The 27,644-nt window shown below is 37.9% G+C and overlaps 1 protein-coding gene across 2 annotated transcripts in view; it reads right to left on the bottom strand.

Moving 5' to 3' along the window:
- Window positions 1-27,644, bottom strand: part of ATXN10 (ataxin 10) — a 174,039-nt gene that overhangs the window by 107,978 nt on the left and 38,417 nt on the right. Inside the window, exons 6-8 of one of the 2 annotated variants that reach the window (XM_030815375.1) lie at window positions 23,141-23,221; window positions 9,593-9,758; window positions 7,016-7,031 (exon numbers count right to left, since the gene is read on the bottom strand). In XM_030815375.1, coding sequence (XP_030671235.1) covers window positions 7,016-7,031; window positions 9,593-9,758; window positions 23,141-23,221 — 263 coding nt within the window. The remainder of the gene's footprint in view (window positions 1-7,015; window positions 7,032-9,592; window positions 9,759-23,140; window positions 23,222-27,644) is intronic. The other variant, XM_003281267.4, reaches the window with a different exon arrangement.

The raw sequence follows: 27,644 nt of genomic DNA on the forward strand, positions 1-27,644 counted from the left end.
GTAATAAGTCAAAGAGAAAAAACTATGAAGAACAAAACAGAAGTATGAAATATGTACACGACTCATCATTTTCACTAACAGCAGACATCTGCCATCAAGAATGCAAGATTATGTGTCATTATGTGTCTTCTTGGAGCAAAGAGTCAGAAAAGTTCTTATTCAAGCAAAAAGACATTCCAACAGTGGAATAAATGTTCAAAATTACTAGCTACGTACATGACATTTATGCAAATACTTTCTTTTTAAAGCATTCCCAGCATGCAAATTCCACTTTAAAGATACAAATATCCCATAAAATACATTAATTCCTTGTCCACAGAAATCCTGTAAAATGCTGTGGTTGAAAAAACTCTGGCTTTAAGAACTTGCATAATTTCTGGGTAAATATGAACTTCTATGCAGTATCTTGGTAGATCAGAAAGACAGTATTATTTGAAAATGCTACTTCACATAGTTACTAAATAATTTATCAAATACACTGCATGACCAAGAAAGTACCCAGTACCAACTGCACAGCATTAAGTAGTCTATACAAAAATTTTAAATGTAACTTTTGTATAGATTTTGAATCCCATTTTTAAAGTACCCATTATTTGACAAAATGTGGCAGAGATTATAAAGTTAGTCCATAAAGATAACATTCTTTTTTTTTTTTTTTTTGAGACGGAGTCTCGCTCTGTCGCCCAGGCTGGAGTGCAGTGGCGCGATCTCGGCTCACTGCAAGCCCCGCCTCCCGGGTTCACGCCATTCTCCTGCCTCAGCCTCTCCGAGTAGCTGGGACTACAGGTGCCCGCCACCACACCCGGCTAATTTTTTGTATTTTTAGTAGAGACGGGGTTTCACCGTGGTCTTGATCTCCCGACCTCGTGATCCACCCGCCTCGGCCTCCGAAAGTGCTGGGATTACAAGCGTGAGCCACCGAGCCCGGCCAAGATAACATTCTTCACTTTGGGAGGCCGAGGGCAGAAGATCACTTGAGGTGAAGAGTTCAAGATCAGCCTGGTCGATATGGTGAAATCCCGTCTCCACTAAAAAAAAATATAAAAATTAGCCAGGCCTGGTGGTGGGTGCCTGTAATCCCAGCTACTATGGAGGCTGAGGCAGGAGAATCGTTTCAACCCAGGAGGCAGAGGTTGCAGTGAGCCACGATCACGCCACTGGACTGTAGCCTGGGCAACAGAGCAAGACTCTGTCTCAACCAAAAAAAAAAAAAAAAGATAACATTCTTCAAAAGAAAGACAAATTACTTCCTTGTTAATTCTAAATGTGTATTTACTGTTTTCTAATTAAGAGATTTAAAGGTAATACATTAATATAGTATTCTGAAATCTCAAAATAAATAGCAAAAAACAACACATATTTTTAATGTCTTGGATCTTTAATTTTATATCATAGCCTTCTTTTGCTAAAGAGTTAAGTGGGAAAAATCTAGATTAGAAGTCTAGATTAGTAGTACCATGTTAAAACGAGTCTTGACCAAGTCCATGAATTTCACAAAGCTTCATCGACCTCTTTTGTTAAAGGTGTAGTTGCCCAGATTGTTATCTTGAGATATCACTGCTCCTTCAAGAATAGACCTGGGTAACCCTGGACATCTTGTCATAGCAGATAACAAAAATGCTATTACAGGCTACTAGGGTCATGTCAGAAATTCAGAATCAGAAACAACTTGATGAGGCTCCCACCGGCCAGCGATGGCACATTAAACATCAGAAAGAATTACAATGGCAACAGACTGAAAACAAAGCAAGCGGTTTTAAAGCTATGGCTTCATAATGAAAATAAAACAAAACAAACCAACTCACTGGTCATCTTTGAATGATGCCACAAAACCAACTCATTACTCTGAAGATTGGTAATCAAGAGGGAAAACAATCGAGCACTTATCCTGCCTTTCTTCACCCAGTGTACCTCACAGAACCTAAGAACTGGCTAGGGAAAGTTTCTCTTTAAAAAATATTCCTGCTAATAAACAAAGAAGGAACAATAATGTTAAAATGCCACCATTTTGCAACCCCTAAAGAATTCATGGATCTAGGTGATCATTAATGACTGCTAATATCACAAAGAGATAACCAAGCCTCATGTGCTTCTTGATGAAAGTAGTATCACCAACAGTGAAACACTACTGCAAAAAATAAACAAAAAAAAAACTAACCCAAATCTGAATATGCCTGTGGAACTAATTTTCATTCACAGGAAATGCAAGGTAAACAAGAATATGTTAAGTGCCACCCTGGAGACATACTCATCAAAATCTGAAATCCAGAAAAGTCTACAGGAAAAACAACCCAGTTTCTCCAACAAATAAGTAGCAAAGAGGAAAAAAAGAAGAGGAAAGGGGAACCTATACACTAGAGTAAAGTTATGTCAATCACTTGCAACATATGGCCCTTATCTGTATGGTGTTTCCACAAAATAAACTTGAAAAAGATTATTAGACAATGGGGGAAATCTGAATACTATTTATTTGATAATAAATGTTATTATTAGTTATTTTAGATGTTCTCATCACATTATACTTGTGTCTGAAAACTCCTTATCTTTTAGAGTAACTGATGAAATATGCTGGAGCTTTGATTCAGTCCACGGCAACTGGCATAAGAATGAGTGGAACTGTGGAGGAAAGAAGAATGGTGATGAAGGGGAAGCTGCTGAAGCCAGGGGATGGCATATGGAGTATAAGTACACTTTCTTCTTAGTCTATGTTTGAAATTTTCCACATTAAAACGACAGAAATAAAATTAGAGGTTGGAAGAGATGAACTGGAAGTCTCCTTCCAGCTCTTAAATTCTATGATATTAACTAAAATAAACCTAAAAGAAAATTAATCTATCCCCACCTAACACATCCCCAATTTTAGTCATTAACATCATTTTATTAATAAAGTGTTTTTAATGAGCATCTGGAAATTAGTAATGAAAGAACAGCCAGGAAAAATTACTGTCTTAAAAAATAAGATTAATGAGTAAAATGCCCTTCCAGATATTTAAAAGTCTTATGAAACTAATATTAATTAAATCAGGCACTAGGGCAAAAAAAAAAAAGAAAAAAAAAAAGACAAGCAAATGAAGGGAACATCGTGAAAGATTTTGAAGTGAGCAAAAAAAAAAAAAAAAGATTAATCTCCTGTCTAGCTCACCTGTCTCACGTAACACTGTCATTTAATATCTTTGAGCAATTTTACAGTTTTGTAAGTTACAGAAAACTTATATTAATACAGAATTATTCCTGTCCATTAAAATGCAAATTAGTTATATCTGCCTGGACTGCAACTACTTGGTCGACAGATCAGTTTTTGCATTTTTTTGTATGTTCATTTCAGCGTTCCTTTATGGCATATAAACACATACCTCTCTGAATTCTCCCTTCTCCAGTTGTTAACATCTTACTGGTTCCCTCCAATTTGTTTGGAGGAACCAGTAATTGATCCAAATAAATAAAAGAATTTTGGATATGATATAGGTAGGTGGGAGGATCCTCAAGCCCAGGAGTTGGAGCATATAGTGAGCTATGATTGACCACTACACTCCAGCCTGGGGAACAGGGCAAGACCCTGTCTCTATTAAAAAATATATATATATAGTGGAAAGGATAAGATTATTCACTAAATGGTAACGAAATAATAACAGATAACATTTAGGGAACATTAACTATGTACCAATCCGCATATTAAATGTTTATATTAAAATACAACCTGGCCGGGCACAGTGGCCCACGCCTATAATCCTAGCACTTTGGGAGCCCGAGGCGGGTGGATCACCCAAAGTCAGGAGTTCAAGACCAGCCTGGCCAACATGGTGAAACCCCATCTCTACTAAAAATACAAAAATTAGCAGGGCATGGTGGTGGGTGCCTCCAGCTACACAGGAGGCTGAGGGAGGAGAATCGCTTGAACCCGAGAGATGCAGGTTGCAGTGAGCCAAGACCACACCTCGGCATTCCAGCCTGGGCAACAGAGCAAGACTCTATCTCAAAATAAAAAATACTACTAATAATAATATAACCCACTTCAAGAAAAAGAAGGGCAGAGAGAGGATGAATAACTTTTCCAAGATCATATACCTGTAACAGAAGATTCAAACCCAGTCAGTCTCACACCAAAGATTTTATAATCTTGGATAGTCAAAAGACATAAATAATTCATTTGGATCCGTAACTCACTCCTTACTCAAAAATAAATTCTAGATAAATAAAAAATGAGAACTAAGTACTGAAAGAACTAGACTATGTAGGTGTGTATTTCCACAATCTAAGTGGAGAATTTACTTAAAAACAAACAAACAAAAATCTTCTTGGCTGTCAGCTGTCAAAAAAAAAAAAATCCAGAGGCCAGAAGGACAAAATTGATAACCTTAACTAGATTAAACACAAACAAAAAACGACTACAAGGCTAACAGAACATCAGAAATAAATTCAAACAAAAATTACATAAACAATAGTTTACTGTATGTATGACAGAAAGATTAATTTCCAGAAAACGCTTTTTAATAAATGCATTTTAAAGAGTAACCTAATATGCAAAAACAAACATAATGGTCACTGAAAAACATTAACAAGAAATAGTAATTAAATCAGATCTGCAAAAGGCAGCTCATGCAATCTTGTGTTGCACTGGTGTGCAACTTAGAAATCTCTCTAAAGTTTTTAAATACACATAATTCTTCGACCCAGCAACTCAACTCCAGGAATTTATAATCTTAGATTTACTTATCCAAAATTTGTTCAAGGATGTTCACTATAACATTATTTGTAAAGGTTAAAAGAAAGAAAAAGCAACCTGAAAGCAGCTGAAACATCTATAGGGAACAAATGAAAAAATTATGAGTCTATATAGTTAAATATTATTCAACTATTAAAAACATACAATGAATATACACATGCTAAAATGCAAAGATGTACAAGTTATATCATAAGTAAAAACAGGAAGTTGAAGAATAGTGCAAAAAATGAAAACAAAAAACATATAGGTGTGTATATACAAAAAAAGACCTTTGAAAAGAAAACAAAAAGGATATGCAGATAGATCTATAGAAAACAAATGGAGGCTGGACAAAACGGGGAAAACTTTGTAACTTTTTTTTCTTTCTAAGATGGGAGTCTTGCTCTGTCACCCAGGCTGAAGTGCAATGGCGCAACCTCGGCTCACTGAAACCTCCGCCTCCCGGGTTCAAGTGATTCTCTGCCTCCGCCTCCCGAGTAGCTGGGATTACAGGCGTCTGCCACCATACCTGGCTAATTTTTGTATTTTTAGTAGAGACGGGGTCTCACCATGTTGGTCAGGCTGGTCTCAAACTCCTGACCTCAGGCGATCCGCCCACCTCGGCCTCCCAAAGTACAGGTGTAAGCCACCACGCCTGGCTGAAACTTTGTAACTTTATGTTTCACTGACTTCAGCTTAAATAATTTTTAAGAACAAAGCAAGTACTATTTGCATAATACAAAAATTTAAGCCCTTAATATGTGGAAAAAATACACTATTTATTGTAGAATATGTATTAAATATGTATTATGTAATTAAATATGTAATACCTACTGCATAACAGGTACTACAATATGGCCTAAACTGGGGTTGCAAAGATTAAAACAGAATGCAAATCCCACAACCTGGCGACAATTATCGTAATACATGGGTATCAGAAAATACAAAGCTAAAAAGAATGTTTTTTGAGCTTTCAGAGAAAAGGCAAGGCTTGCTGCAAGTGAACAAGATTCTGAACTGACAAAAATATATCAAAAACTGGAAACAAGTATACAAAATAGAGGCCGGGCGTGGTGGCTCACGCCTGTAATCCCAGCACTTTGGGAGGCCGGGGCAGGCGGATCACGAGGTCAGGAGATTGAGACCATCCTGGCTAACACGGTGAAACCCCGTGTCTACTAAAAATACAAAAAATTAGCTGGGCGAGGTGGCGGGCACCTGTAGTCCCAGCTACTCGGGAGGCTGAGGTGGGAGAATGGCATGAATCCAGGAAGAGCTTGCAGTGAGCCGAGATCATGCCACTGCACTCCAGCCTGGGCAACAGAGCGAGACTCCGTCTCAAAAAAGAAAAAAAAAAAAAAAAAACAAGTATACAAAATATATCAAAAGACAGGAATAAGTACATTAACATGAAAACCCAAAACTATTTTTATAAAGAAATGTATGAAGAAAACCTTGAGATTTTAAAGCCAAACAATTACATAAATTAAAAAACACATGCTATAAATACAACTGTTTCCATTCTCACTTTTCAGTCATAGCATTGAGAACTTTATTGAATATCTATCTTGTCCTAAAAAGATCACCAATGAGTAAATGCAGTGGTTTGGCAGAAGAATGGCTGGGGTGGAAGAGGCAGGTGGAAAACCCTGATTTGTAGCATTTGCTGGTTTCCATGGCACAACTACTTCCACCATGGATGATTTCAAGGTACCAACAATTTAACAATCAGCTCACAAATTTCTAAGCACTTAATAATCAACTCTTAGAAGTCACCACAGGCCAGCTCCAGTATACCACCTGGTCTCTGGCATATTTAAATACTGGCAATAAGGGGTCCTCTTTAAAAAAAAAAAAAAAAAAGTATGACATATCTGCATTAATATGCACAAGTCATAAATGTATAGCTCAATAAACTTCCAAAAGTAAATTAATTTGGCTTTGCAAAAGAAAACTGCCTACAAATTTTTTTTTTTTTTTTTTTTTCTGGAGACAGGATCTCACTCTTCCCCTGGCTGGAGTGCAGTAGCGCAATCACAGCTCACTGCAGCCTCAACCTTCTGGGCTTAGGCAAGCCTCCCACCTCAGCCTCACCAGTAGCTAGGACCACAGGCACACGCCACCACACCCAGCTAATTCTTTGTTTTTTTTTGTACAGATGGAGTCTCCTTATGTTGCCCAGGCTGGTCTCCAACTCCTGGGCTTAAGCAATCCTCCCACGCGTTGGCGTCCCAAAGTATTAGGATTACGGGCATGAGCCACTGTTCCCAGTCTACAATTTTCCACTCCATTAATATATAAAAATACTTCCCGTCTTAGAGAACAAAGTCTGAAGGAAAAAAAGAAGTTTTCCTAAATATGAAAAGTTACACCAGGAATTTCTCGCTACAATACTGAAATCACCTATATTTTAAACAGAAGTGCCTTGAAAAGTTTAAAGCTGTGATCTGTCTTTTCTCTGTCTCCTAGAGAATTTTTAAAACTGTTCTTAAGCCCGACTCACTGCTCCTCCTGCTGGAAACAAAGGCAAATCTATCTCCAGAAAGTAAACGCAAGCCCCTGAATAAAGACCTTTCTTTCCTATCACAGAAAATGAGAACTAAAGTAACGAAATGATTAGTAAGACCTAACATGGTCTATATGACAAAGCACAGAAAATCAATACCAAAATGGTCCTGAAGGAAAGTATATTCACAAAAAAGGAAATATACTCTCATGGTCGAGCAGTCATAGCCATGAGCTGCATTTACAACAGGAGTTAACAGTTTCACAGTATTACACATCACTCTCCGGGAAACAATACGGATCACATTCTCTACATTCCCGCCTGTGGACAGTGGATGAGTACCCACTCTGGATTCCAATCCCTCTCCTCCAGTGTCACCCATTTGCCAACAGTGATTCCAGCATCAATTACTCCCTCTCTACCTGACCATTCATATCAGCATACAAAGGAACTCTCTATCATCTTTTACTGTGTTTAAATCAGCTTTATTGAGGCATAATATACATGCAATGAAATACATCCACCTTAAGCATACAGTACAGAGTTGTGTCAAGGTATACAGCTAAGTGCCACATTCTACTATGCAGAAAGTTCCCTCCTGTTCCCCTGCAATCAATTCCACTCATTCATTTCCAGACCCACGTGACATCTGATCTATTTTCTGTCAGGACCGATATATCTGGCCTGCTACAGAATCCCATGGAAATGGAATCAGCCAGCATGTTTTCTAGTCTGTCTGGCTTCTCTCCCTCAGCACTTTTGAGATTCTTCCCTGTCGTATCACAAGTGCATCCCTTTTTACAGCTGAGTGGTCCAGAGAAAGAACAATTCTAACTTTATGACAGAAGAAAGGGAGAATAGATAAAAACAGGAAGTTCTGAAGTAAAGAGGAGGGATAGAGAACTAACATAAGCTCCCTTCCACACCCTGATAAAACAAGACCTGAATGATCTAAGGTAGGCTTAAGGAGAATAAAAAATAGTTTAAATAATTAACCAGGACAGTATACAACTAGGAATCTCCTATAAGGAAGAGAAGAAGCAAACTGTCTACAAAGCAGTTTGGAAGTATGTATCAAGAGCTTTAAACATGTGATATCCTTATACATAGCAATTTCATTTCTAAGATTATGTCCTAGGATAATAACTGTGGAAATGTGCAAAGATGTAACTATAAAGGCATGTACTACAGTATTATCTAAAATAAGTAGAAATAAGAACAACCTACTGCCAGACATGGTGGCTCATGCCAGTAATCCCAGCACCTTGGCAGGCTGAGGCAGGCAGATCACTTGAAGTCAGGAGTTCAAGACCAGCCAGGCCAATATGCTGAAACCCCGCCTCTACCAAAAATACAAAAATTATCTGGGCATGGTGGTGTGCACCTGTAATCCCAGTTATTTGGGTGGCCAAGACAGGAGAATTGACTGAACCCGGGGGGCGGAGGTTGCAGTGAGTCAACATTGTGCCACTGTGCTCCAGCCTGGGTGACGGAGCAAGGCTTTGTCCCAAAACAAACAAACAAACAAAAAAACAACCTAAATGTCCAACTACAGGGATTTGGACAAATAAATAGGAAATTCTTTACTTGAAATGCTATGTTGGCTTTTTTTTTTTTTTTTTCTTTTTTTGAGACAAGGGTCTCACTCCATCACCCGGGCTGGAGTGCAGTGGGGCAATTATGGCTCACTGCAGCCTCAACCTCCTGGGCTCAAGTGACCCTCCCACCTCAGCCTCCCAAGTAGCTAGGTCTATAGGCATGTGCCACCATGCCCAGTTAATTTTTGTATTTTTTGCAGAGACGGGGTTTCACTGTGTTGCCCAGGGTGATCTGGAATTCCTGGGCTCAAGTGATCCTCCCGCCTTGGCCTCCCAAAGAAGTGGGGTTACAGGTGTAAGGCACTGTGCCCACCCTATGTTGGCATTTATTTAAAAAGACATTTACAATGTATTATTTATTTATTCATTCAGCAAATATTTGTTCAGTGCCTACCATATACATAGTACTATGGACACAACAGTCAAAATTTCTGCCCTTTTAGAGCTTACATTCCGAAGAAAAAATGGGAACCTGCAAACAGAAGGCACAGAAAGATTCCACTTTTAATAGATACATATGTGCACATGTCTATGTCTGTGTGCACGTATCTGACGTCATCTGCCTAGAAAATTAACCAGAATTTCTCTAAGTCATTGACTCTGGATGGTAGGAATAAGGACACTGTTTTCCCTTATCTAAATTTTCTAATTATTCTCATACATGGATACATTACTTACATAATATTTTTTACAGCTTTTAAAAAAGAATTCTCATAGAGGACTTGGCTGAGTTAGAAAATCTGTCCATTCTCTTTTACCCGAGATTGGGAAATCTGCCTCCCTTACCTCATCATCAGGAGGCTCCTCAGAGGCCAACTTGAGCACAGTCTTGCACTGATCCACAAAGGTGCTTGCAATCAATTCAGCATGCCGCAAAAACACAGGGATGTCATCCTTGGTGAGTGGCTCATCACTTGTTATCCTGGCTATCATAAGGTCTAACAGTGTAACTCTGTAAAACATAAAGGATTTCTGCATGAATCTATAATACTTAAATTATACAATGCTAAAAATACCTAGGAAAGCAACTTTAAGGGAATATTATTATTTTAAATTCCTTACCTTGCTTATAATGTCTAGCTAGGAAAAACATGAATAAAGTTAATCTTCATCAATCACCTATTTTTTAAATTCTCAGTTTCTTTTATGTGTCTTGGCCACAGAAACTAGAAATGCTTAATGCAGCTTTTATGTCCATTACTTTCAACATTAAAATAATTCAACATTTTAGACATGCGCAGTTTTTTGTATGAACACATCTGCAATACTAGCAACAGCAAAGTGAAATGGGCTAACATTCATTCACTATTTTCTACAGAGCTAAGCATTTTACACACTTTTTTTTTTTTTATTATACTTTAGGTTTTAGGGTACATGTGCACAATGTGCAGGTTTGTTACATATGTATCCATGTGCCATGTTGATTTCCTGCGCCCATTAACTCGTCATTTAGCATTAGGTATATCTCCTAATGCTGTCCCTCCTCCCTCCCCCAACCCCACAACAGTCCCCGGAGTGTGATGTTCCCCTTCCTGTGTCCATGAGTTCTCATTGTTCAATTCCCACCTATGAGTGAGAACATGCAGTGTTTGGTTTTTTGTCCTTGCGATAGTTTACTGAGAATGATGTTTTCCAGTTTCATCCATGTCCCTACAAAGGACATGAACTCATCATTTTTTATGGCTGCATAGTATTCCATGGTGTATATGTGCCATATTTTCTTAATCCAGTCTATCGTTGTTGGACATTTGGGTTGGTTCCAAATCTTTGCTATTGTGAATAGTGCCGCAATAAACATACGTGTGCATGTGTCTTTATAGCAGCATGATTTATAGTCCTTTGGGTATATACCCAGTAATGAGGTGGCTGGGTCAAATGGTATTTCTAGTTCTAGATCCCTGAGGAATCGCCACACTGACCTCCACAATGGTTGAACCAGTTTACAGTCCCACCAACAGTGTAAAAGTGTTCCTATTTCTCCACATCCTCTCCAGCACCTGTTTCCTGATTTTTTAATGATGGCCATTCTAACTGGTGTGAGATGGTATCTCACTGTGGTTTTGATTTGCATTTCTCTGATGGCCAGTGATGATGAGCATTTCTTCATGTGTTTTTTGGCTGCATAAATGTCTTCTTTTGAGAAGTGTCTGTTCATGTCCTTTGCCCACTTTTTGATGGGGTTGTTTGTTTTTTTCTTGTAAATTTGTTTGAGTTCATTGTAGATTCTGGATATTAGCCCTTTGTCAGATGAGTAGGTTGCAAAAATTTTCTCCCATTCTGTAGGTTGCCTGTTCACTCTGATGGTAGTTTCTTTTGCTGTGCAGAAGCTCTTTAGTTTAATGAGATCCCATTTGTCAATTTTGGCTTTTGTTGCCATTGCTTTTGGTGTTTTAGACATGAAATCCTTGCCCACGCCTATGTCCTGAATGGTATTGCCTAGGTTTTCTTGTAGGATTTTAATGGTTTTAGGTCTAACATTTAAGTCTTTAATCCATCTTGAATTAATTTTTGTATAAGGTGTAAGGAAGGGATCCAGTTTCAGCTTTCTACATATCCTTGATGAACATTGATGCAAAAATCCTCAATAAAATACTGGCAAACCGAATCCAGCAGCACATCAAAAAGCTTATCCACCATAATCAAGTGGGCTTCATCCCTGGGATGCAAGGCTGGTTCAACATATGCAAATCAATAAATGTAATCCAGCATATAAACAGAACCAAAGACAAAAACCACATGATTATCTCAATAGATGCAGAAAAGGCCTTTGACAAAATTCAACAACCCTTCATGCTAACAACTCTCAATAAATTAGGTATTGATGGGACATATCTCAAAATAATAAGAGCTATCTATGACAAACCCACAGCCAATATCATACTGAATGGGCAAAAACTGGAAGCATTCCCTCTGAAAACTGGCACAAGACAGGGATGCCCTCTCTCACCGCTCCTATTCAACATAGTGCTGGAAGTTCTGGCCAGGGCAATCAGGCAGGAGAAGGAAATAAACGGTATTCAATTAGGAAAAGAGGAAGTCAAATTGTCCCTGTTTGCAGATGACATGATTGTATATCTAGAAAACCCCATTGTCTCAGCCCAAAATCTCCTTAAGCTGATTAGCAACTTCAGCAAAGTCTCAGGATACAAAATCAATGTACAAAAATCACAAGCATTCTTGTACACCAATAACAGACAAACAGAGAGCCAAATCATGAGTGAACTCCCATTCACAATTGCTTCAAAGAGAATAAAATACCTAGGAATCCAACTTACAAGGGATGTGAAGGACCTCTTCAAGGAGAACTACAAACCACTGCTCAATGAAATAAAAGAGGATACAAACAAATGGAAGAACATTCCATGCTCATGGGTTGGAAGAATCAATATCGTGAAAATGGCCATACTGCCCAAGGTAATTTATACATTCAATGCCATCCCCATCAAGCTACCAATGACTTTCTTCACAGAATTGGAAAAAACTACTTTAAAGTTCATATGGAACCAAAAAAGAGCCCACATCGCCAAGTCAATCCTAAGCCAAAAGAACAAAGCTGGAGGCATCATGCTACCTGACTTCAAACTATACTACAAGGCTACAGTAACCAAAACAGCATGGTACTGGTACCACAACAGAGACATAGATCAATGGAACAGAACAGAGCCCTCAGAAATGATGCCGCATATCTACAACTATCTGATCTTTGACAAACCTGACAAAAACACGAAATGGGGAAAGGATTCCCTATTTAATAAATGGTGCTGGCATTTTACACACATTGTATCATTTAATCCTCACAAAAACTCCATGAGGCAGGTACTGTCATTAGTTTCACATTAAAGGTGGGTAAATAAGGCTTGGTGAGGTTAATTAACTTGTCCAGTGTCACAAAACCACTGAGAGTCTAAGCTAGGATTCAATCTGTGCCCTGAGCCAGGTGCTTTAACCATTCATTTGATAGTCTTTACTGTGAAACTTTACTATTCGTTTTAGTTTACACAAACACAAATCTGAAGACCAAGACTGTGCCATTTTTACGTCAATATATGAATTACCAAATAAATATTTCTTTTCAACCATCTCTTTCCTTCTCCTAGGAAAAATGAATCACATAGGTCAATCTGTCTAGCATAAATCAATTAGGACATATGCTCAAAATTACATTTTGATTTGGGATTATATGTGTAATTCTAATTTCTATAGAAGAAAGGGTACACATATCTAAACTGCTTGTTAGCAAATAAGGGTAAATGCACTCAAATTAGGCATGGAACATTTCTTACCAAGAGAAAAATTTAAATTATTTACTGCTTCAAGTAAGAAATAAAACTATACCAAACACTTCCTGTACTGTGGCCAAATGATGGGAAATATTATCAGTCTGGAAAAATCACCTACAGACCTTAGCAATTTTCAAAACTCCTAAAACCTCAGATTTCTTGTGACAATAATTAATCCAAAATAAAACAAATACACGGTCCACTCAGTTGAGCACAGTATTAGAGAATTTCTGCTTTCCCTTATTTATATATAATCTTTAAAAATAAATTGAGGCTAAAAGTTCTAAAGCTTGAAATAAAAGGTCAACAGGCACCAGAATGGAACCTCTTGAAAGCACAAAATGCACAGCACCTATAAAACAGTAACACGATGGAGAACACAAAATATCCAGGTAACAATCAACATGATAGCTGGAATAGTACCTCGCATCTCAGTATTAACGTTGAATATAAATCATCTAAATGCTCCACTTAAAAGATACAGATTGGCAGAATGGATTAAAAAAAAATCACAAACCAAATATCTGCTGTCTTCAACAGACTCACCTAAAAGATAAGGAGTCTTACAGAATCAAAGTAAAGTGGGTGGGAAAAGATACTTCATGCAAATGGAAACCAAAAGCGAGCAGAATAGCTCTTATGTCAGATAAAATAGACTTTAAAGCAACAACATTAAAAATAGACAAACAAGGTCATTATATGATGATAAAAGGATCGATCCAACAGGAAGATATTATAATCCTAAATATATATGCACCTAACTCTAAAGCTCCCAGATTCACAAAACAATTACTAGACCTAAGAAAAGACAGACCACATGACAGGTCACAAAGCAAGTCTCAATAAATTTTTTAAAAATCAAAATATATTGGCCAGGTGTGGTGGCTCACACCTGAAATCCCAGCACTTTGGGAGGCCGAGGATGGGGGATCACCTGAGATCAGGCATTCGAGACCAGCCTGGCCTCATCTCTACTAAAAATGAAACCCCATCTCTACTAAAAATACAAAAACAACTAGCCAGCCGTGGTGGCAGGGGCCTGTAATCCAACTACTCAGGAGGCTGAGGTGGAAGAATCACTTGAACCCAGGAGGCAGAGGTTACAGTAAGCCAAGATCATGCCACTGCACCCCAGCCTGGGCGACAGAGTGAGACTCAGTCTTAGATAAGATAGATAGATAGATAGATAGATAGATAGATAGAGAGAGAGAGATATAGATAGATAGATAGACAGACAGACAGATAGAACCATATCAAGTATCTTCTCAGACCACAATAGAATAAAACTAGAAATCAATTCCAAAAGGAACCCTCAAAACTACATAAATACATGGAAATTAAACAAGCTGCTCCTGCATGATTTTGGGGTTAACAATGAAATCAAGATGGACATTTAAAAGTTATTCAAAATAAATAATAACAGATACAATTTATCAAAACTTCTGGGATACAGCAAAAGCAGTGCTAAAAGGAAAGTTTATAGTGCTAAATGCCTACATCAAAAAGTCTGAAAGATCACAAGTTGACAATCTACCATCATACCTCAAAGAACTAGAGAAACAAGAACCAACTAGGCCAGGTGTGGTGGCTTAGACCTGTAATCCCAGCACTTTGGGAGGCAGAGGCAGGAGAATTGCTTAGCCCCAAAGTTTGAGACCAGCCTGGGTGACATGGTGAAATGCTGTCTCTACAAAATATTAAAAAATTAGTCAGGCATGGTGGTGCATGCCTGTAGTCCCAGCTACTTTGAAGGCTGAGATGGGAGGATCACTTCAGCCCAGGAAGGTCAAGGCTGCAGTGATTGTGCTACTGCACACCAGCCTGAGTGACACAGCACAACGCTGTCTCAAGAGGAACAAGCCAAACCCAAAGCTAGCAAAAGAAAAGAAATAACAAAGATCAGAGCAGAACTAAATGAAATCGAAACAAAAGATGAAAATACAAAATATAAAAGTTGGTTCTTTGAAAAGATAAATAAAATCGATAGACCATTAGCTAGGTTAACCAAGAAGGGAGAAAATTCAAATTAGCTCAATTAGAAACAGAAATGGAGACATTATAGCTGGCACCACAGAAATACAAAAGACCATTTAAGGTCACTATGAACACCTCTGTGCAAACAAACAAGAAAATTTAGAGGAAATGAACAAATCTCTGAAAACGTACAACCCTCCTAGCTTGAATCAGAAAGAAATAGGAGGTCTGAACAGACCAGTAACAACCAGTGAGATTGAATCAATAATAACAAAAATTGCCAAAAAACAAAAAGCCCAGAGCCAGACGGATACATGGCCAAATTCCACCAGACATTCAAAGAACTGGCACCAATCATACTGAAACTATTCCAAAAGGCTGAGAAAGAGAGAATCCTACCTAACTCTTACCTAACTCACTCTATGAAGCCAGTATCACTCTGATACCAAAAGCAGTAAAGGACATAACAAAAAAAGAAAACTACAGACCAATATCCCTGATGAACATCAGATGCAAAAATCCTCAACAAAATACTAGAAAACTGAATCCATAAGCCCAGCAAAAAGATAATTCACCATGATCAAGTGGGTTTCATCTCAGGATGTAGGGATGGTTCAACATACCCAAGTAAATGTGATTCATGACATAAACAGAATTAAAAACAAAAACCATATGATCATCTCAATAGACGCAGAAAAAACGTTCAACAAAATCCAGCATCCCTCTGTGATAAAAATCTGGGCATAGAAGGAACATATCTCAAAGTAGTAAAAGCCACACATGACAAACCCATAGCCAACCTCATACTTAATGGGGAAAAAGACGAAAGCATTGCCCCTAAGAACTGGAACAAGACAAGGATGTCCACTTTCACCACTTCTATTCAGTATAGCACTGGAAGGTCTAGCCAGAACAATCAGGCAAGAGAAATAAACAAAGGGCATCCACATTGGAAAAGAGGAAGGCAAACTATCTCTGTTTGCCAATGATACGATCATATGCCTAGAAAACCCTAAAGACTTTACCAAAAGACTCCTAGATTTGATCAATGAATACAGTAAAGTCTCAGGTAACAAAATAAATGTACACAAATCAGTAGCACTGGTATACATCAACAATAACCAAGCTGAGAAACAAATCAAGACCACAGTCCCTTTTAAAATAGCTGCAAAAAAAAAAAAAAAAAAAAAATCAAATGCCTGGGAATATACTTAACCAAGAAGGTGAAAGATCTCTACAAGGAAAACTATAAAACATGGCTGAAAGAAATCACAGATGACACAAACTAATGGAAATACATCCCATGCTCATGGATTAGAAGAATCAATACCATTAAAATGATCATATGCCCAAAGCAATATATAGATTCAATGCAATTCCTATCAAAATACCAACATCATTTTTCATACAATTAGAAAAAATAATCCTAAAATTCATATGGAACCAAAAAAGAGCCCAAATATCCAAAGCAATATTAAGCAAAAAGAACAATTCTAAGGCATCACATTACTCCAACTTCAAATTATACTACAAGGCTATAGTAACCAAAACAGAATTGTACTGATATAAAGCTAGATATACAGACCAATAGACTAGAATAAAGAAACCAGAAATAAGGCCAAATACTTACAATCAGCTGACCTTCCATAAAAGCATACAAAAACATAAATTGGGGAAAGAACCTCCTATTCAATAAACAGTTCTGGGAAAACTGGATAGCCATAGGTAGAAAAATAAAACTAGATCTCTCACCATATACAAAAATCAACTTGAGATGGATCAAAGATTTAAATCTAGACCAGAAACCATAAAAATTCTAAGAGAAAACCTAGGAAAAACTTTATGACATTGTCAAAGGCAAAGCATTTATGACTAAGATCCCAAAAGCAAATGGAACAAAAACTAAATAAATGGGACCTAGTTAAACTAAAATGCATCTGCACAGCAGAAGAAATAATCATCAGAGTAAACAGACAACCAACAGAATGGGAGAAAACATTTGCAACTATGCATCTGACAAAGAACTAATATCCAGAATCTACAAGGAACTCAAACAAATCAGTAAGAAAAAAACAAATAATTTCATCAAAAAGTGGGCAAATGACATGAATAGACATTTCCCAAAAGAAGATCTACAAATGGCCAACAAACATGAAAAAATGCTCAACATCACTAGTCATCAGGGAAATGCAAATTAAAACCACAATGAGATGCCACCTTAACCTGTCAGAATGGCCATTATTAAAAAGTCAAAAAACAACAGATGTTGCCATGGATGTAGTGAAAAAGGAATGCATATACAATGCTGGGGGGAAAGTAAAATAGTATAACCTTTATGGAAAATAGTATGGGGACTTCTCAAAGAACTAAAAGTAGATCTACCATTCAATCCAGCAATCCACTACTGGGTATCTACCCAAAGGAAAAGACACCTGCATGCATATGTTTATCACAGAACAACTCACAATTGCAAAGATATAGAACCAATCTAAGTACCCATCAACTGATGAATGAACAAAGAAAACGTGATATACATACACAATGGAATACTACTCAGCCATAAAAAAGAATGAAATAATGTCTTATGCAGCAACTTGGTTGGAGCTGGAAGCCTTTTTTTTTTTTTTTTTTTTTTTTTTTTTTGAGACAGGGTCTCACTCTGTCACCTAGGCTGGAGTGCAGTAGCATGATCTCGGCTCACTGCAACCTCCGTCTCCCAGGTTCAAGCAATTCTTATGCCTCAGCCTCCCCGAGTAGCTGGGATAACAGGCATGCGCCACCACGCCTGGCTAATTTTTGTATTTTCTGTAGAGACGGGGTTTCTCCATGTTGGCCAGGCTAGTCTCAAACTCCTGGTCTCAAGTGATCTGACTTCCTCCGCCTCCCAAAGTGCTGGGATTACAGGTGTGAGCCACCATGCCCAGTTAGAGGCCATTATTCTAAGTGAAGAACTCAGAAACAGAAAAATCAAATACCATATGTTCTCACTTATAAGTGGGAGCTAAGCTATGGGTACACAAAGACATACAGAGTAGTATAATGGACATTGGAGACTCAGCAGGCGGGAAGTTAGGAGGAGGGTAAGAAATAAAAACTACATATCAGGTATAATATACACTGCTCAGGTGACAGTGCACTAAAATTGCCAACTTCACCACTATACAACCCATCCATGTGACCAAAACCACACCACTATACAACCCATCCAGGCAGCCAAAACCACACCACTATACAACCCATCCATATGACCAAAAACCACACCACTATACAACCCACCCATGTGACCAAAACCACACCACTATACAACCCATCCATGTGACCAAAACCACTTATACCCCAAAAGCTACTGAAATTCTATGTCTATATAAAATATAGATATACCTATCTATATATATCTCTATCACAAGTGGATCTATCTACATATATATATACATACACACACACACACACACACACACACACACACACAACTTTCAAGGAATGCTAAGAAAGAGACCACCTATTCCATGTGGCCCAAATGCCTACTCTAAATACATTCCTTTTAAATCGGATTACATAATGTAGCAGTTATTGCTAAGTATAAGAAGTCAGGGTCCCTGGCTTCAGGGAATTTGGCACCTAGTTCACTATTTCTTGAATAGGTAATGAAATAGAAGAAAATAATTGTATCAGATTTGTAAGTGTTAAGGTATCCACAGATAGGGATGTGGAGAAATGAGAAAGAAAACAGATGGGTTACAACTGAAGAAAAAAAACAAACAATAGTGCAGATCCTGAATCAGGGGCAGATCCCAAATTGGCAGTCCTGAGGTGAGGACAGGAAGGGTGGGCCCCAAGGTGGTGGAAATCAAAGTTGTTCAGCAGCAACAGGAGACTCCGGGGGTCCAAGTGGATGAGGTGCAGGGAGATCTGCAAGTGCTAAAGGGAGGTAGAAGCACACGCTGCCTTCCTTACACAATGACACACAGGCCAGCCTCCTCTGGCTCAACTTCTCCCTGGCCCAGCAGATGCCACCTGTATAATGCAGGTTTATTATATGGTTACAAGACGAGAGAGCTAACGATGTGGGTACTGAGTGATTCCAAAGGAAAGAAGCGGTCAAAGTCAGAAATGAATCTTTAAAATATAAAACTGCAAACTAAGTTTGAATATCACCTCAGAATAGACTATCCTTCATTAAATGATCCTACTTACATTAAGTCACCTGCCATTTAAACCTTCTAATGGTTCCCACTGTTAAGGAATGAGTCTAAAAGCTCTTTAGTCTGGTATACAGGTCTCCCCACCAGACACTCCACCCAACTCTCTACCTCTTCCTTGAAAATATAAAAGAATACAAGTGGTCTAACAAATGCTAGTTACTCACTGACTTATTCACTGTGGTGTGAAGGATGCAAAAGTAGGAAAGACTCAGCTAAAGCGGTTAGAGGTTACAGCTGTCTAGAATTATTACACATTGGTGTGAAAGTCTTGCTCCCTTAACCCAGAAATCATCACTCAGGCTGCTCTGAGTTCACCAGACACACCCCTCCAAGCAGAGCCCTGCTGCCATAATTTTGTCTCCCAATCACTGGCTGTCATTAGCATTCTATTTCTAATTCTCCCCTGATTAAATACAGTACTTACATAGTCTGCCTTAAAATTATGATTCCTGTTTTTTTTTTGTTTTTTTTTTTTCATGTGACAGAGTCTCACTCTGTTGCCCAGGCTGGAATGCAGTGAAGCAATCTTAGCACACTGCAACCTCCACCTCCTGAATTAAAGTGATTCTCCTGGCTTAGCCTCCCGAGTAGCTGGAACTACAGGCCTCAGAACTCCAATTTGGAAAACGTCAAGAATAATACCTATTTCACAGAGTTTGTGAGGATTAAATGACAAGGGCTACATGGTGCCTTCTATACATAACAGTGATGCTACCTGGAGAAAACGGCAAGGTCATCAGCATAGTAGTATTAGTTGTTAGACTTGTAGTTGCAGTAATAGTAGTAACAGCATGGAAGCAGAAATAGCAATAGCTCAGGTTACAGATTAAGGTATTTGCCCTGGGTTACAGAGGTACTGAGGTGGTATTTGAACTCTTTCTGATGCCAAAGTCAATTATCTTCTTCCCTGCAACACATTTACGGGGGTGACCATTACATGCCAGGCACCGAGAGTTTTATACATATTTCAATCAGTTATCATAACAATTTGATAGGGTAGCTACCATTATTCTCATTAACCTATCCAAAGTAGTAAATGGCAGCGCTAGCATCTGTCCTTAACTACTATGCTGTACATAGAGATTATAAACCTGAAAACTACACAAGCTGTTTACCACGAGCAGCTAGTCCAATTTGTTAATATTCACTCCAATTCACCTGGAAAAGGAGACCAGACAAGTATGTAAATGTAGGCTCTCATTTTTGCTGAATCATGCCACGCAAATTGATGATGAGTCTATATCCAAAATTTCCCCACCAAGTAATCTGCATGAACAGACTACCAGCCTCTGGGTGAAGAAGTCAACTAATTTTGACAACAATGAAAAGAACTAGCACAAGAAAAAAGCTTAAGAATTTACACAGCACTTTCATTCTTGTACATAACAACACATGGTTATTACCCTCACAGTGAGGGCAGGGACTGTGTCTCTGTAACGTTCACACGCACTCACTTGCCCTCTCACCTCCCACCATGGGGTAACACAGCAAGAGAGCTCTCACCAAATGCCAGTGCCATGTTCTTGGACTTCCCAGCCTCAGACTGTTAGAAATAAATTTCTTTTCTTTATAAATTACCACTCTCCAGTACTCTGTTATGGCAGCAGAAAACAGATTAAGACAGTAGATGCACCATTTACATTCCCACCAGTGGGAAATAAACAGTGCACAAGGGTTCCAGTTTCTCCATATCCTTGCCCAAACTTCTTCTTTTCAGTCTGTTGATAGTAGCCATCCTAATGGGTATCAAGTGGTACCTCACTGTAGTTTATTGTTAATGGGTACACAGAGTTTCTGATACACAAGATGAAAAAGTTCCAGAAGTTGGCTGCACAACAATGTGAACATACTTCACACCAGTGAACTGTACATTAAAAAATGTTTACAATTGTAGTCTGGCATGGTGACCCACACCTGTACTCCCAGCTACTGGGGAGGCTGAGGTGGGAGGACTGTTTGAGGCTGTAGTGCACTATGATCACACTTGTGAGCAGCCACTGCACTCTAGCCTGGGCAACACAAGCAAGACCTTGTATTATACCTTTTCCAAAAAAAAAAAAATGGTTACAATAGTAAACTTTATATTATGTGTGATTTACCACAAGTTTTTGACAAAGGCTATTGTCAAAATCTAGTCAAAGATTCCACAGGGTAAACTAGGGCTGTGACAAAAAAGAGAATAAATACATAAGACCTTGGGATAGTATAACTGATAAGGTTTACTGACCAGTATGAACTGAAAAGGTAAAGTGGAGAAGCTGAGTATAACCTTGAGGTTTCCAACTTAGTAGATAACATTAATCAATATACTAGAGGAACACTTTATTGAGTAAGAATATTCATTCATTCATTCATTCATGCTTTCCCTGAAAAACTACTTTTTTTTTCTTTTTGAGCACCTGCTATGTGCCAACCACTGACTGGAAATGTGGAATGAAGAATAAGAAGGGATGAATCCTTGCCCTCAGGGTGCCAAAAATCTAATGGAAATGTGCTACAATAACAAACAGGTATGTGACATGACACGATGAATGAATGATGTGATGAAATGACAGCTCATCTCCTCCAGAAGAAAAATAAAGCAGGGGCAAGAGGAGGTGACAACTGAGCAGAACCTTGAATGAAGTAAGGATGCACCTGATACAACTTTATCAATAAAAATAGAACATTTTTAGTCTACCATCCCCATGTAGTTATGTAATAAATCATTTAAAAACAGGTAATTTTGATAGACTATGGAAAATATCAGCTTGAATATTAAAATACAATTAAACTGTGCATTCTTCTTGTATTCAGGTGTTCCTTACTGCAAAAAAAAATACTAATTTTTAGCACTGTATATCGTATTATTTCTTTTAGGTCAAAAAACTACAAATACTTCTCTATCTGTAATGGGGGTATACATATAGTGAAAGGAGCACTGGAATTGGACTTATAAACCTGGTATTTCATGTGACTTTAAAGCATAAGCTTTTCCTGTTTGTTAAAGATATTAAAGAAGAAAAATGACCTAATTAATAAAAGACTACAAAAAGTACACAAAGCTTAACTACTGAAACCTAAATATAAAGTAAAAAGTCCAAAACCACTAAAACTCGTGACTACAATCAAAAGATTAACAACTTTAAGAGATTTTCATCATTAGATCTGTAGTTTCTGAATATATTTTGTTATTTTCCTAAGGCAACATTTCTAATAAAGTTAGGAAAAATATATTCTATTGAAAAGTGTACTGCAAATTATTTATTCAATCTCCTTAATTTACAGGTCAAGAAACTGAATCCCTTGTACCTTACCATAGAGGTTTAGGAAAAAAAAAAAAAAATACACACACACATGAAACTGAATCCCAGCAAGGTCACATAAAGAACTATAATCATAGCAAAGCACAGGGCCAGTGTCTTAGACTCCTAGGTCACTGTTTTTCCTACTATAATAACTGTGACATTGTGGACGGGTGTCAATTTTTAGTCCGAATTATCCATCAGAAACCTATAAACCTAGCAGAGTGTATCACAAATAATAACACCCATGACCTAAACAAATGAGTACACCTCAAATATTCAACTGTAATACACAGCTACATAAATTACTATTCTAAAATCCAGGCATATGCGTAATATTTTGTTCTTAACGTTTTTCTTAATATGCATTTACTGAATAATGGCACCAACCTGGATCCTGCTACCCTCCATAAATCACTGCCTATCGTGGCTAAGCTGTAATGTTAACCAACCAATTTAAAACCATTACCAACACAGAAACATGTATTTAGAGATTCTGTGCCAACTCAGAAACCACACAGCTTTTCAGTCACATGCACCGAATACCCTATATGGAATGCTAAATACTCAAAACCACGCTGGTTGGGGGGTTACCTTTCTTGATTGTTCAGTTTGGGAAACATGGCTTGTACCAATTCGGGGCTTTTCAGAAAGAGGTCTGTAATAATCAAGAACCTAGGGAAAAAAGAGGAGGAAAGTTTGGTTACTTGAAACGTAGTAAAAAGAGACACGCCCTTACCTACTTTATAGCCACAGCTTACACACAAAAGCATTTCTTTTCAGTGAATTTTTGATTTGCTGTAATCTTAAATGTGTTAAAAGGTTCGCATACTATTAATCTATTAGCAGCTAAAAGGAAAAAAAATCCTAAAAATATTTTTCTCCAATTTTACTACTGAAAGCTTTATTGAAATAATTTAAATTGATTCAATGGAAAGACAGGGCTACTACAGCTTTTATCTAAGTTGAGAAAGAAAAATTCTTCATTTAGCAACAAGATCAGGTATAAACAAAAAACATATTAAATTGTTTTAGTCAGAAGCTAACTGCTATAATGAACCAGAGAAAGACTTGTCACACTTCCATTACTGGCTTGATTATTCATTCTTTAAGAATTCTCAAGTTACCAAGAAAACATCCTCATTGTCAAGCAATGCACTCATCTAAACTTAAGAGATCAACTTATGGAAACCCCAAGGCAAAGATTATAGGAATAGTTCTTCAAAGTACCCCTGTGACAACTAAAAAGATTCAACAGTATTATTAATTAATTATGAATTATATTTACCAGAGGGCATCTGAGGAAAAGACTTAAGAACTAAGGAATACACTGTTTATAACCAGGTTATAGCAATAAAAATTGACTGCAAGCATTAAATATATTGACACATAGTTTAATCATTTAACAATACAATAATACAATAAAACTATATTCAGTCATAACCAAATGAAGCATATTAACTACTACAATACACTGTCACTTCACATAAAAGCGAAATCCAAATACATATTCTATTTCCTCTACAGCATTTAAAATAGCTGATCAACACTCTGATGTAAAATATTCCTAAAAATAATGGATAAAATCTGAAATTCTCAAAAAGTATTCCTATCAATCTGGGCAGGTCAATAGAAATCTATGCATTCCCAGATGGATACACAAACTAAACTGAGATCTTAAAGCTCATTCATAATTCAGGTACTTAGAATTTAAAGCATTTTCCCATAAGAATAGCAAAAACGCAATATTCCTAGTCACAAGCCATATTTCCAAATATATTCTCCAAACAATAAAGACCCATATTTAGACAGATAATTTTACAGAAGACCATGTTAAGTGCTGACAGACACACATTAAGGATTATATAATAGAAACAAATGTATCTAACCAATAGGCTGGGGGCAAGAGGGGGTGATAGGGGGCAAGAAGATCAAACAGGCTAGAGGAGGTATTTTGCCAATCCCTAGAAGAAGGAAAAGAAGACAGCATTTAAATTAGAAGGGGAAAAAAAGGACTTAGAAAAACCGCAAGAAGGAAAGAACAGCAGTGTGTTTGGGGAACTACAAGCAACAAAATACTATTAGGGCTTCAAAAGGAAGTCAGGACCCAAAAGCGTGGGTCTTCAGAGTGTCTCAGGTGAAGAAAGTTGCCTCAACCAAGGTTTAAGTTTATTGAAGACTGATGTGATAACTACACATTCTTTCATAGTGTTGGTAATTAGTGCTCTCTTTCTTTTTTCTTCATCAATTTTGTTGGTCAAAGATCAACTTTTGCCTTTGTGAATTTTTTCTATTGTTTTTGTCTTATGTTTCATTGATTTCTGTCATCTTTTATTTCTTTCTTTCTTACTTACTCAGGACTTACTATGCTCTTCTTTTTCTATCCTCTTAAAATAGAACTGTGGGTCACTGATTTCAGACCTTTCTTTATTAATAGAAACATTCAAGGCCGCGGCTCACACCTTGTAATCCCAGCACTTGGGAGACTGAGGTGGGTGGATTACTTGAGGCCAAGAGTTTGAGACCAGCCTGGCCAACATAGCATAGTGAAACCCCATCTCTACCAAAAACACACAAAAAATAGTTGGACGTGGTGGTGCCTGCCTGTAATCCCAGCTACTCAGGAAGCTGAGGTATGAGAATCACTTGAACGCAGGAGGCAGAGGTTGCAGTGAGCCAAGATCATGCCACTGCACTCCAGCATGGGTGACAGAGCAAGACTCTACCTCCAAAAAAAAAAAAAAAGCAATAAACTCTACTCTAAGCACCGCTTTCGTTTTTGTTGTCTTTTTAAGACACGGGGTCTCACTCTGTCGCCCTAGCTGGAGTGCAGTTGTGCGATCATAGCTCACTGCACCCTCAAACTTCTAGGTTCGAATAATTTTCCCACCTCAGTCTCTCAAGCAGATAGGACTACACGCATGTGCCACCATACGCAGCTTTTTTAATTATTTTTTTGGCAGAGACAGTGTCTTACTATGTTGCCCTGGCTGGTCTTGAACTCCTGGCCTCAAGCTATCCTCTGTTCTCAGACTCCCAAAGTGCTGGGATTACAGGCATGAGCCACCACACTTGGCTGCTTTTGCTTTACCCCACAAAACTTGATACTTCAGTTCAAAATATTTTCTAATTTGCCTGTGATTTCTTTTTTGACAAATCAATCAGATGTGTTAATTTCCAAAAGTTTGGAATTTTTCTAGAAATCATCTTATGAGTAAGAGAATGTGCTCTATGATTTCAATCCCTTACACATTTACTGAAACTTTTCTACAGGCCAGCCTATGGTCTACCTTAGTGAACATGACACATGCAGGTGAAAAGAAAGTGGAGTTTGGAAGTGCTAAGGGAAGGTCTATAAATATCACTCAGGTGAAGGTGGCTACCTACGACAGTACTACTGAGATCATCTGTATCAGGGGTGTCCAATCTTTTGGCTTCCCTGGGCCACACTGGAAGAAGAAGAATTGTCTTGGGGCACAGATAAAATACACTAACACTAACAACAGCTGATGAGCTTAACAACAACAACAACAACAAGAAGTAAGAAAGACAACTCATGTTACAAGAAAGTTCACAAATTTGTGTTGGGCAGCATTCAAAGCCATCCTGGGGCACATACAGCCCACAGGTTGGACAAGCTTGATCCATATCATCATGTTTATATAATGTATAAAACATCAGTCTATACTGATATTTGTCTATGAGTTCTGCCCATGGCTGAAAAGCAGGTGTTAAAATCTCCAACCATCGCTTCTGCTTCTGGGCATAATGGAATAACAATTTACCCCCTACCTTAAACAACATAAAACCAGACAATATATATGAACAGTTTTTAAACAGTGGGCAACAGACTGGGTCTGCTTTGCTTTGGAAATTTTCTTCTTGAAAAACCAAAAAACTCCTAATAAATGTTCAATAAATGTGATTTGATCAATATGTTTATAAAATCCTTAAGGACTTAAAATAGTAGAACTGAGACATCGTAAAGGAAGGACTAAGTTCTGCACGCTGGAATGTGTGGTCAGGAAGCAAAAGTTGAAGTAAAAAAGTTGTCCATGGATGGAGCAGTAAGGGTACAGGGATTAGGGCAAGGACGGAGGAAAAGGGAAGACAGGTCTCAGCCATGACAATGCTCTGTTGCTGGGACCACCAGCATCATCTGAAACAAAAATGAGAGTGAATCCACACTGCAACCTTTAAACCAACATAAATTCCAAGTAAATCAAATACTTAAATAACAAAATTGAAATGATATACTAGAAGAAAGCCTTGGTAGAGGAAAGGCCTTATTATAGCTATTATCAAAACTACGGTTCAGGAGAACCAGATAAAGCCTGAAGTGACTGAAGGACAACAATGCCACCAATCACTAGGCTTATTCAACAAATACTACTACCAAAAACCCTTCAATGGATGGGGTTGGCAAACTTTTCCATAAAGGGCCAGATAGTAAATATTTTAAGCTTTGCAGGCCAAATGGTCTCTGTCACAACTACTCAACTCTGCCACTGTTGCATGAAAGCAGCCATAGACAATATATAAACAAGCTTGGCGTGTTCCAATAAAACTTTATTTATAAAAAGAAGCAGTGGACTGGATTCAGACCATGGGCCATAGTTTGTCAACACATCTTCTAGGTGATTTGGATAGAATGATGACCAGGACAAACTCCAGGGCCTTATGGAGCTAGTCCTACATTCTAGCAACCAACAATAAACAAGAAAGCAAGTAAGATTTGTATAATGTTCGACAGTGGTAAGTGCTATTAAACAAATGAATAAAAGAGAGTAAAGCTATACGGGTTTAGAGGAAACACTACTGAACATAAAGTGCTGGGAATGTCTCTCAGTCGAAATGATAGATATTTGAACAGAGACCTAAAAGAGCTAGCCATGCGAAGATCTAAAGGAAGGTTCCATGCAGAAAGACAGTGGGTGTTAAGATTCAGGACAGAACAAACTTGGAGTATTCAAAGAAAAACAGTAAGACCAGATGGAACTAATGAGCAGGAGTAAAAGTAGTAAGAAATAAGATGAGGTGGTCAGTCAGACGCCAGGACATGACAAGTACTTTGGATTTGCTTCTAGGTTGCAATAAG

Source organism: Nomascus leucogenys, chromosome 7b (genome assembly GCF_006542625.1).
Source record: "Nomascus leucogenys isolate Asia chromosome 7b, Asia_NLE_v1, whole genome shotgun sequence".
NCBI classification, from domain to species: Eukaryota; Metazoa; Chordata; class Mammalia; order Primates; family Hylobatidae; genus Nomascus; species Nomascus leucogenys.